Consider the following 12,525-nt stretch of genomic DNA (forward strand, 5'->3'; position numbering starts at 1 on the left):
CACCATTGCACCAGGCCCCTCCTCACACCCCCCTTGCCCCTTTGCACACCCGCCTTGCACACTCGCCCCTCCCCCCGGCTGGAATGTCGCTGCGATGCCGATAAGGTGCCAAAGGAGGGGGGGGAGGGGTTTGGGATTTTGGGGGATTTTGGGAATTTTGGGATTTTGGGGGGCCCCGGGATAGTGGGGGGGGGCCCGAATGGGGGGAGGGGTCCCCGTGGTGGGGGAGGGGCCCCTGGGGGGGGTGCAAAACGCTGGGGGGGGGGGAGGGGCGGGGCCCGAATATTTCTGGGGGGAGGGGTCCCTGTATTTGGGGGGGCTTTGCTGTTTTTGGGGGGGCTTTGCTGTTTTTTGGGGGTCCCTGTGCTTGAGGGGGGGGGTGGGGACCCCTCCCCACCATTTTGGGGTGACTGGAAGCCCCTCCCATCTCCCAGTATCCCCAGTGCCCCCCCCAGTCTCATACTGGTCCCTGGGACCCCACCCCAAATTCCTATGGGGGTCCCCATTTCCTCAGGGAAATGATTTTGGGGACCCCCAACATTTTTGGGAGCCCCTAAACTTCAATGGGGGCCATGAAACTCTAGAGGACCCCCCAAAATTTATGGGGATCCCCAAATTCCCTATGGGGACCCCCGACCTCTTATGGGGCTCCCCCAAATTTATGGGGTCCCTCATTTTCTATGGGTCCCATGGGAGACCCCTCCCCATTATAGGCCTCCCCCTTTTCCTATGGGGTCCCCCCCCAACATCTGTGGGACCCCCACCCCCTCCATTGCCCCCAATACAGGGCAGGGACCCCCCCTCATTTTTGGGACCCCCCTCTCACTTTGGGGACCCCCCCCTCATTTTGGGATCTCCCCTCATTTTTGGGACCCCCCCTCACTTTGGGGACCCCCCGATCATTTCTGGGACCCCCCCTCATTTTGGGATCTCCCCCTCATTTTTGGGGACCCCCCCCTCATTTTTCGGGGCCTCCCCTCCCCCACCCCTCAGGTGCCCCCCCCCGCATTCCGGGGCCTCTCCCCCCCCCCCCCCCGGGGAACCCAAAGCTGGGGGGGGTGGGGGCGGGGGGGTGAGGGGGGGTGGTGCTGGGCGGGGGGGGGAGGGGCGCCCCCCCCGCCCCTCCCCCCCCGCCCAGGAAGCCGCGCTCGGGCTCGGGCAGGACGAGCGCGAGCGGGAGCGGGAACGGGAACGGGAACGCGGCCACGAGGCGGGGCCCGAACGGCAGCGGGAACGCGCCGGGAGCGGGAGGGGGCGGGGCCGGCGGGGGAGGGGCGCGGGGCGCTGTCCCCGCCCCCCCAGCCCCGCCCCCAGCCCCGAGCTCGGGGTCCCCCCCGGCCGCGGCCCGGCAGAGCAGCGCCAGCGGCTGCTCCTGCACCGGGAACGCCCCCGCGGGGGCGGGGCCTGTGACGTCACCGGTGATGTCATCACCGCGGCCGGGGTCACCCGGGGGTGGTGGCACCGCGGGGGACACCGGGAGCCCCCCTTTGTCTGCGGCTGGGGGGGTGTAGGCGATGACCGTGGGAGGCGCCGGTGACCCTGGCGGTGACCCCGGCGGTGACCTCGGTGACCCCGGCGGTGACCCTTGCGATGACCCTTGTGGTGACCCCGCTGACCCCTCCAGGGACCCTGGTGGTGACCTCGGTGACCCCTGTGCTGACCCTTGCGGTGACCCCTGCGGTGACCCCGGCGGTGACCCCGGCGGTGACCCCGCCGAGCGCCGCCGGTGCCGCTGGGCGTGGCGGCTGAGCGCGGCCGCCGTCTTGCACACCTTGGCGCAGGTGGGGCAGGTGAAGCGCAGCGACGGCCGCCGCCCCACGCGCCCCCCCGACGACGACGACGACGACGACGACGTCCCCACCGGCGTCACCGCGGCGCCGCCCTCGTGTCCCCGCTGGTGCTTCCGCAGCTTCCGCAGCGCCGGGAAGCTCTTCCCGCACACCCGGCACGGGTGCTGCCGCTCCCGGCGCCGCGCGGCGTCACTGCCGTCGCCATTGTCACTGCCGTTGTCATTGTCACCGTCGCCGCCGTCCCCCGGCGCCCGCCGCAGCGAGCGCAGCTTGCGCCGCCACCGCGCCTTCTTGGCGGCGCCGGCGACGCTCCCGGTGCCGGCGTTGGCGGCGTTGCCGCCCGCCTTCCTCTTGGGCTTGTAGGAGTAGTAGGGCCGCCAGAGCCGGTCCTCGGCGTCGCTGTCGTTGTCGCCGTCCCCGCGGCGCTGCCCGGCGCCGTCCCCGCGCAGGTCGGTGCCGGAGATGCGGCGCTTCACGATGGCCTCCTCGCCGATGCGCACGGTGATCTGGCACAGCCCCTCGCCCGCCGAGCCCGCGTACGCCGGCTTGGCCACGTAGGTCATGGTGCGCCCGCCCCCGGGCGGGTTTGGGGGCGTCGTTGTCGTCGTCGTCCCCTCCTCGGTGGCAGCGGCACCGGCGATGGCGCGTTGTGCCTCGATGTACTCCCGCAGCACCTGCTTCTTGATGGGCACCGCCGGCGTCACCGGCGCGGCCGCCGGCGCCTCGGCCGCTCCCGGCGCCTCCTCGCCCGCCCGCCCGTTGTAGGCGATGACCGAGGCGGCCCCGCTGCCGCCGCCGCCCCGCACGATGACCGACGGCGCCGCGCGGCCGAAGGCGATGACCGAGGCGGGCTCCGGCCGCGGCGGCGGCGCCGACGCCGGGAACGCCGTGACCCCGCCGTCCCCCGGTGCCGCCGCGGGCGCCGGCGCGGCCCCGTCGGGCACGGCGCCCTGGCTGTAGGTCTTGTAGGGGCGCTTGTTGGCGCGCATGGGCAGCAGGCGGTAGAGCTTGAGCGCGTTGAGCTTGGGCCGGTAGCCGCCGTTGGGCGTCTTCTCGGAGGCGATGAGCCCTGGGCTGATGCCGTGGAAGGCTTTTTGGTGCGTCTTGAGGTTGTAGTAGGTGACGAAGGTGTCCCAGCAGAAGATGCACTGGTAGCGGCGCTCGCCCGTGTGCCACACCTCGTGCTTGGTGCGGTACTCGGCCAGCGCGAACACCTTGTCGCAGTAGCGGCACGGGTACTTGCGGCGCCACGAGTGCACGTTGGCGTGGCGCTTCAGGCTCGACAGGGTCATGTAGGAGCGCTGGCACACCCCGCACAGGTACAGCACCTGCCCGTCCACCACCTTCACCAGCGGCTCCTGCTCGGCGCCCGGCTCCAGCGCGCGGTGCCGCAGCAGCAGCGCCTTCTTGGCCGCCCTGGGCGCCGCCGTGGTGCTGCTGGCGGTGACGGCGGCGGTGACAGCGCTGCCGGTGACGGTGACATCAGTGCCGACAGCGCCGGCGGCGTCCCCGTCCCCATCCTTGTCGCCGTCGCGACAGCCGACCTCGTGCGTCTGCAGGCGCTTGACGTGGATGAAGCTCTTGCCGCAGTGCCGGCAGCACAGCCCGCGGCGCCCGCGGTGCAGCTTGGCGTGGAAGCCCAGCGCCGCCGCCGAGCCGAAGCCGCGCCCGCACAGCCCGCAGCGCAGCGACGACGGCGACGACGGCGACGCCTCCGCGGCCGCCTCCTCGCCCGGGCTGAGCTCGGCGGCGGAGGGCGCGGGCGGCGTCCAGGTGCCGTTCATGTCCCCCGGAGCCGGAGGAGCCGGAGCTGGAGGAGCCGGAGCTGGAGGAGGCGGAGGCGGAGGAGGAGGAGGAGGAGGAGGAGGAGGAGGGGGCCCGGCCTCCAGGCCCTGCAGCGAGGGGATGCCGAGGCGCCGGCCCACGGCCCCCAGCGCCCGCGCGGCCGCCGGCGAGGGCACGGCCAGGCGCGAGTTGTAGATGAAGTTGAGCACGTCGGAGAAGACGCCGGCCTGCACGCCCGGCAGCTCCAGCACCTGGGCGGGCGAGGGGCACACGGGCTCCTGCGCCAGCGCCCGCTTGAAGAAGGGGCTGGAGGCGGCCAGGACGTTCTTATGGGCGCGGAACTTGGTGTCCTCGGCGATGATGGTGACGTCGCAGAACTGGCCCCGCAGGCGCTGCTCGTTCAGCTCCAGCAGCAGCGCCCGGCAGTGCCCGGCGTCCGACACCTCCACGACCGGAGCCATCCCCGCGCCGGCCACCTGCGGGGGACAGGGCACGGGGTCACCTGAGGGGCGGGGACACGGTTTGGGGTCACCTGCAGGGGTGGGGACACAGTTTGGGGTCACCTGGGGGGGTGGGGACACGGTTTGGGGTCACTCATGACGGGACACGGTTGGGGTCACCTGAGGGGTGGAAATGGTTGGGGTCACCTGAGGGGTGGTTGGGGACAAACGGATTTGGGGTCACCTGATGGTGGGGACATGGTTTGGGGTCATATGGGGGGGGGGACAGGTTTGGGGTCACCTGAGGGGTGGGGACACGGTTTGGGGTCACCTGAGGGGCGGGGACACGGTTTGGTGTCACTGCATGGGGGGGACACGTTTGGGGTCACCTGATGGACGGGGACAGGTTTGGGTCACCTGAGGGGTGGGGACACAGGTTTGGTGTCACCTGCATGAGGGGGGAACGGTTTGGGGTCACCATTTGGGGTGGGGACACGGTTTGGGGTCACCTGTTTGGGGTGGGACACGGTTTGGGGTCATATGGGGGTGGGACACGGTTTGGGGTCACCTGATGAGTGGCGACACGGTTTGGGGTCACCTGATGGGGTGGGGACACGGTTTGGGGTCACCTGCATGGACGGGGACACGGTTTGGGGTCACCTGAGGGGCGGGGACACGGTTTGGGGTCACCTGCATGGACGGGGACACGGTTTGGGGTCACCTGCAGGGGGTGGGGACACGGTTTGGGGTCACCATTTGGGGTGGCAACATGGTCTGGGGTCACCTGGGGGAGTGGGGACCACAGTTTGGGGTCACCAGCACTGGATGGGACATGTTTGGGGTCACTGGGTGGGGGGACCTAGTTTGGGGTCACCCTGTCAGTTGGGGCACGGTTGGACACCTGAGAGCCCATAGTTTGGGTCACCTGCATGGCGGGGACACGGTTTGGGGTCACCTGGGGGTGGGGCACGATGTTGGGATCACCATTGGGTGAACATTTGGGGTCACCTGGAGACCATTAGTTGGGGTCATCCAGACACCTGGATCCCTTTTGGCATCACCTGGTGGTGGACCATATTGGTCCCCGTTCTTATTTGGGGTCATCCAGACACCTGGATCCCACATTTGGAGTCACCTGGGTGGGTGGGGCTACAACTTGGAGTCACCTGGGTGCTTATTTGGGATCACCCAGACACCTGGATTCACTTTTTGGGGTCACCTGCATGGCTAAATCCTTCATTTGGTGTCACCTGGGTGAGTGTAACCACAATTTGGAGTCACCCAGGCACCTGGGTCCCTATTTGGGGCCACTGTGGGATTTTGAGGTCACTCTGGGGTCCGGTGTCGCCTGTCCCTTGTTCTGGGGTCCCTCTGAGGTTTTGGGGTCACTTTGTCACCTTTCCCGAGGGTCCTTGTGAGGTTTTGGGGTCACTCTGGGGTTCTGAGATCACTCTGTCACCTGTCCCGGGGGTTATTTTGAGGTTTTGGCTCCCCTATTCCCTGTCCCGGGCTCACTGTCCCCGGCCCAGCGCCGCCATTTTGTGTCGGGGCCTGCCCGGCCTGAGGCGGCTCAAAATGGCGGACGGGACCGAACCACCGCGGAGCAACCGCGGGGGGAGCCGGGGCAGAACCAACGGGAACTGCGGGGGAAGCTGGGGCAGAACCAACGGGAACTGCGGGGGGAGAAGGGGCAGAACCAACGGGAGAACGGCGGGGGGACTAGGGGCAGAACCACCGGGAATGGTGGGGGGAGAAGGGGCAGAACCAACGGGGAGAAACCCAGCGCTCCCCAGTATGCCCCAGACCCTCCCAGTGCCCCCCTAGTGCCTCCCAGTATCCCCCAGTACCCTCCCAGTGCCCTCCCAGTGCCCCCCAGTCCCCCCCAGTGCCCACCTGTGCGCGGGGCCCTCATGGACTGGGTGTTGCAGCTCCGGGGGTCCTCGGGGGGGGGTCACAGCCGGCCGGGCCTCCTGGGAGGGGGGACATAGAGGGGTCACTACACCCTGATTTGGGGTGAAACACCCAGATTTTGGGGTGAAACACCTGGGTTTGAGGTGAAACACCTGGGTTTGGGGGGAAACAACTGGATTTGGGGTGAAACATCCAAATTTGGGGTTAAAACACCCAGATTTGGTAGGAACACCCGGATTTGGGGGTACCCGGGGTCACAACACCCGGACACGGGTAACAAAGTGACAGCGAGGGATCCTCCAGCGTGACGTCACCGTCACAGCAAAAGGAGGGACATGACGTCATCAGAGCGTGACGTCATCACATGGGAGAGTGGCATCGTGGGTCGGCTATCGCAGTGAGGGGATGGGTGTGACGTCAGGGCGCGGGGGGGAGGGCTCAGGGTGGTATGACGTCACCAGGAGGGGACTCCGGTGACAACACGGGGGTCGGGGCGGTGTGACGTCATATCTGTGACGTTGTGGGGGTGGGACGGGGGAGGGGACAGCGAGGGCAGGGGGTGACACCTGGGGGGGGAGGGGGGGAGGTGACGCAGGTGGGGGGAAGGGGCACCCAAGGAGGGGAGGGGGAGGGGCGGGAACAGCCCCGGGGGAATTTTGGGGTGGGGGGGGTGGAAAAGGCGCAGGGACCCCCCCGTGCACCCCCTCCCCCCCCTCGGGACCCCCACCCCATCCCCCCCATCCCCCCCCGCCCCTCCCCCGCCCCCAGGTACCCCCGGAGCCGCCTGACAGCGGCGTCCCGTCCGCGACGTCACCGGGGGGGGAGGGGGCAGTGTCACCCAACGGTTGCCATGGAAACAACCCCCCCCTCCCCCCCTCAGACCCCTCCCCCTTCCCCCCTCTGCGGACACACCTTTCACCTGCGGCCAATCAGGGGGCAAGGAGCGCTCCGGGCCACGCCCACCCCCGCCGGAACCACGCCCATCCCGTGCGAAAGGGAGCGCGCGCGGCGCTGACGTCATGGGCTCACCTGGATGCTCATTGGCTGGGCTGGGAGTGACGTCACGGGGCCCCGTCCTGCCGCGGGCGGTGTGGAAGGAGCGGGCGGAGGCTGAGGGGGCGGGGATAGAAAAGGAGGCGTGGTTAAAGGGGGTGTGGCCAGAAATGGGCGGGGTTAAGGGACACCCGGAAGTGTCAGCGCGGGAAGGGCGGGAGGGGGGAGAGACCGTGGGGGGGGGCGGGACGGGACAGGCACGGGTGGGACAGAAAACACAGAAAAACACAGAAAAACACAGAAAAACACAGACACAAATACGGGTGTGCCACAGGTGTGACAGACATATACAGGTGTGACACAGACACACACAGGTGTGACACAGACACACACCTGAACACACACAGGTGTGACACAGACACACACGGGTGTGACAGACAGATATCACACACACACAGAGGTGTGACACGCACAGAAAAACAGGCGTGACATAAAAGACAGGTGTGACACAGACACGAACACAGGTGTGTGACACACGGACGCACGCACAGGTACAACACACAGCACCTGGACACACACACAGGTGTGACACACACAGAAAAGCACAGGTGTCACACACACACAGGTGTGACACACACACGGGTGTGACACACACACCTGTGCACACACACAGGTGACACACCCACGCAACAGCCACAGCACCTGTTGCACGTGCAGAACACACGTGATAGGTGTTGGACACAACAGCCGTGCACGGGTCAACAACCTCACACGGACACACAACACCTGCACACGGACACACAACCACACCAGGACACACAACCAGACACAGACACAACACCCACAGCCTCACAACCCTCGCACAGCTGTGCCCAGATGTGCAGTTACACACAGACACAGTGCACAACCGAACACAGGTGTGCAACTGCACAGGGACGGCTGACACGAGCACAGCCGTGCAATGAACACTCACACAACCCTCAGATAGTGCACAACCGCACAACAACGTCACACAACCACACAAAAATCCATCATGCAACCCTCAGATAGTGCACAACCGATCAACAACGTCACACAACCACACACAAACGCACAACCACATAAAGAACCCCTACACAACCCTCAGACAGGCGTACAACTGCGCAACAACATGACACAACCACACAGGGATGCCTGACAGGCAGAGGCACAACCGTCCATGGACAAACAACCCTCACACAACCCTCAGATGGGTGCACAACCGCACAGGGATGGGACACACAACCGGACACGAACACACAACAGCCACGAGCACAGGCAGGTGCACAACCACACAGGAACAACCCTCACACAACCCTCATAAGGGTGTACGGCTGGAGACAAACAATGGGACACGGACAAACAACCAGACACAGACAAACACACGCACAGCCCCACACAGACACGACACGCTCGGACAGACAGACAGACAAACACTTGCACAAACAAACGGACACAGGACTTGACACAAACAACCAGACACGCACAAACACCCGGACATGCACAGCCCTACACGGACACAACACGCTCGGACACACGGACAAACACCCACACACGCACAGCCCCACACAGACAGGACACGCTCGGACAGACAGACAGACACCCACACAAACAACCGGACGCGCACAGCCCCACACAGATGCGACATGTTCAGGCAGACAGACAGACAAACAGACACACAAACAACTGGACACGCACAAACACCCGCACACGCACAGCCCCACACAGACAGGACGGGCTCTGACAGACAGACAGACAAACAACTGGACACACAAACAACCGGACGCACAAACAACTGGACACACACAAACACGCACAGCCTCACACGGAGATGACACGCTTGGACAGACAGACAGACAAACAGCCACACAAACAACCGGACACTTACAGCCCCACACTCGTGCGACTCGCTGGGACAGACGGACGGACGGACAAACACCCAGACACGCACAAACAACCCCGGCACGCGCCCCCCACACCCCCCTCGGGCCCCCCCACCCCGGCACAAACACGCAGACGCCCCCCCCAAACTCCCGCGTCACCCCCGGTGTCACCCCGGTGTCACCCCCAGTGTCACCCCCCCGGGGTACACCCACCCCTCCCAGCAGCGTTTGGGGGGTGCCGGGTGACATCTGGGGGGGTCCTGGGCAGGGGAGGGGCTGTTTGGGGTGGGGGGGGCACTTTGGGGGGGTCCCGGAGCACTTTGGGGGGCCCTGGGGACACTTTGGGGTCCTGCCAGGGGGGCTTGGGGGGGGGCCGGGGGGGGCTCGGAGGGGCGGGCAGGGGGCGGGGGGGGTTGAGGGGGGTGGGCGTGACCCGGGGCAGTGCGGGGGGGGTGGGGGTGGGTGGGGGTCGCGGTGTCCCCCCCCCCCTCCCCCTCCCCCTCCCCTCCCCCATTCCCGGGGGGTCGCGCTGCGGTGACAGCGGCGGGAGGGGGGCGGGGGGCGTGGGGAGGGGGCAGGGCAGGGGTTCGGGGGGGTCCCGGCGGCGCTCGGGGGTCCCGGGGTGGGGGCGGGGGTCGTTACCGGGGCCTGTCCCGGGGCCGGGGATGTCGCGGCGGCGGCGGCGGCGGCGGCGGCGGCACAAGATGGAGGCGGCGCGTTGGGCCCCGGGTGGGAGGGAGGGAGGGACCCCCCCCGCCCCACGGAGCGGGGACACGGGGGGGACACCGGGGGGGACACGGGGGGACACGGGGGGGACACTGAGGGGGACACGGGGGGGGCACGGGGGGACACCGAGGGGACATGGGGGGACACGGGGGGACACCGGGGGGAAACACTGAGGGACTTGGGGAGGACAAGAGGGGACACCGGGGGACACGGGGGGACACGGGAGGAGATGGGGGACACCGGGGGGACACGGGGGGACACTGGGGGGACACCAGGGGTACACGGGGAGGACATGGGGGGACACGGGGGGATGAGGGGGGACATGGGGAGGCCGTGGGGGACACGGGGGGACACCGGAGGACACCGAGGGACATTGGGGGGAACATGGAGGGACACCAGGGGGATACAGGGCGGACATTGGGGGGAACATGGAGGGACACTGGGGGAGAATGAGGGGGACACCGGGGGACATGGGGGGGATATGGGGAGACACTGAGGGGGACAAGAGGGGAGCAAGGTGGGACACAGGGAATAAGGGGAGATATGGGGGGACATTGGGGGGACACCGGGGGCAGATGGGGGGAGGAAGGGAGGGATAAGTGGGGACACCGGGGGTGGGGGGGACACGGGGGACACTGGGGGGGACAAGAAGGGGGAAAGGGAGGGGATACGGGGAGATGTGGGGACACCGGGAGGACTTATGGGGACATTGGTGGGGGGACACCAGAGGGGACGAGGGGGGGTCAAGAGTGGGACATGGGGGGAAGGGGGGACACAGGGGGTGGCACAAGGGGGGACAAGGAGGGACACCGGGGGGGGGATATGGGGGGACACAGGGGGACATTTGGGGGACACAACTGGGGGGACAGGAGGACAGGAAGGGTGGGGGGGTCACAGCTGGGGGTAAAAGTGGGGACACAACTGGGGGGGGACAGGGGGACATTGGGGACACAACTGTGGGGGACATTTGGGGACACGGAAGTGAGGGACACAACCCCGGGGGGGGGGCACAGGCAGGCAGGGGGACGGGGAGGGGACAGGGGACACCGGCAGGGGTGACAAAAGTGGGGACGGAGTTGGGAGGCACAGGGGACATGAATGGGACACAAATGGGGGACAAAGTGACACAGGAGGGTTCACACCAGGACACAGGTGACACTGAGACATAGGGGACACAGGTGACACAGGAGGGACACGATAAGACACGGGTGACACGGGGACACAATGAGACATGGGTGACACAGCTAGGGGCATGAGGAGAGACAGAAGTGGGGACAAATTTGGGGTTACAGTGACACAAAAAAGGACACAACGAGAGACGGACTGGGACAAAAGCAGGGACACAACCGAGGACACAACCATGGTGCCACAGCCCCGAAACGGTGACAAAACAGGGACAAAACAGTGACAAAACCAGGTGACAACGATGTGAGGGACACAACAGGCATGGGCGGGTGTAGCAGGGACCCTGCTCAGGGTGTGTGTGGGGGGGTTCAGGTGTCACCGCACCCTCGGTGTCACCTCGTGTGGCGTTGTCACCATGGTGTCATGTGTCAGGTTGTACTTTTGGGTTGTACCTCAGACTTGTGACATTTTGTGTCACATTTGTCACATTTTGTGTCTGGCTGTGTCATGTAGGGCTGTATCAAGTTGTACCTTTGGGTTGTACCTCAAACTGTGTCACATTTGTCACCTGTTTTTGTCACGGATTGTGTCCGGCTGTGCCGTGCTCACACCGTGACCCGGTGACACCCTGTGATGTCACACCCTGTGACATCACACCTTGTGTCACACCTCCCCTGGTGACAAGGGGGAAACTCCCCCCACTCCTGACCCCCAAAATTTCCCCCCTGCTCCCCAAATTTCTCCTTCTCTGCCCCCAAATCCCCCCAAACCCCTCGTGCCCCCCACAAAACCCCATTTTCCTCCCCCCCAATCCCTCTCTGCCGTTTTCCCCTCAAATTCCCTTTTCTTGCCATAATTATCCCCAAAACCTCCTCTTCCTTCTGGATACCTCTCCCTGCCCTCCAAGCACCAAAATTCTCCCTTTTTTTCTGCCGTTTACATTCCCTAATCCTTCCTGCCCCTCTAAACTCTCCTCAAAAAGTTTTTTACTGCTCTAATTGTTCCCCCAAACCCGACTGCTACCCCAACACACCCCAAACCCCCCTCCTGCCCCCCTAAATCTGCAATTGCCCTCCAAACGCTCCTGCCCCTCTAAATGCTCCTTTCCTACCTCAGTTATAACTCCACATCCCTCCTGCTCTGCAAAAAACCTTAAAGCCTTTAATTGCGCCCCCAACCCCTTCTGCCCCCTCAGATTTCCCTTTCCTGCTCCTAAAATACTCCTGAATCCCACTGCGCCTCGCTAAACCCCTTCCTCAGCTCCCCTCCGGAACAGGCCGCAAAGCCTCGGCCTTTCCTAGCGGCCACAGCCGGGTCGGGAGCACCGGGAGCGGCCGGGCCGGGCGGGCGAAGCCGGGGCTGCGCAGGCAGCGGCTGGAGCGGCGCTTCACCCATTTTCGGCACTTTCCGCCTTTACTTCGGTATTTTTCGTCAGATATTCGGGTATTTCCGGAATTTTCCGCTCATGCTTCGGCATCTTTCGACAACTACCGCAAAAACTTCGGCCAGTTCCGGCTCTTTCCGTCAACGTTCGGGCACCGCCGGTTAACTTCGAGCATTTCCGTCACTCTCCGGAGGCCCTTCGGCGGTCTCCGCCCACTTCCGTCAGTGCTTCGGAACTCTCCGTGCATCTCCGCCAGCTCTGAGGTCACTCCGTCACCCTCCCTCCGCCCCCGCCGTCTCTCGGCTCTCGGGCTCGGGGGGGGGCGGTGCTTTTTAAATAAATTATTCATGAACCGATCCCACCGTGCTGGAAGAGGGGGGTCCAACCACGGCGCGTCCCGTGAGGGCTTCACGGAGCAGCCGCTGACTCCCTGCCCCTTCCCTGCTCCTCGCTCGCCTCACGGATCGTGA

General features: G+C 65.6%; 1 protein-coding gene and 1 long non-coding RNA gene across 2 annotated transcripts; one reads left to right on the plus strand and one right to left on the minus strand.

Moving 5' to 3' along the window:
* Positions 1-330: 330 nt before the first annotated feature.
* ZBTB4 (zinc finger and BTB domain containing 4) lies at positions 331-9,566 on the minus strand. Its single transcript, XM_064737415.1, has 4 exons — positions 9,463-9,566; positions 6,956-7,036; positions 5,909-5,985; positions 331-4,051 (listed from the first exon to the last, which is right to left on the minus strand). Exon 4 carries the CDS (start codon positions 4,034-4,036, stop codon positions 959-961), a length of 3,078 nt encoding a protein of 1,025 aa, XP_064593485.1. The 5' UTR covers positions 4,037-4,051; positions 5,909-5,985; positions 6,956-7,036; positions 9,463-9,566; the 3' UTR covers positions 331-958.
* Positions 9,567-10,727: 1,161 nt separating this feature from the next.
* Positions 10,728-12,411, plus strand: LOC135460543 (uncharacterized). Its single transcript, XR_010443244.1, has 2 exons — positions 10,728-10,963; positions 12,107-12,411. It is a non-coding gene; the product is annotated as an uncharacterized LOC135460543 (long non-coding RNA).
* The last annotated feature ends 114 nt before the right edge of the window (positions 12,412-12,525 follow it).

Source organism: Zonotrichia leucophrys, unplaced genomic scaffold, assembly GCF_028769735.1.
Source record: "Zonotrichia leucophrys gambelii isolate GWCS_2022_RI unplaced genomic scaffold, RI_Zleu_2.0 Scaffold_55_320004, whole genome shotgun sequence".
NCBI lineage: Eukaryota > Metazoa > Chordata > Aves > Passeriformes > Passerellidae > Zonotrichia > Zonotrichia leucophrys.

What these genes read in the sequence shown, in the direction of transcription:
- ZBTB4 (XM_064737415.1), bottom strand. Translation starts at nt 4,036, where the DNA reads ATGGCTCCGGTCGTGGAGGTGTCGGACGCCGGGCACTGCCGGGCGCTG.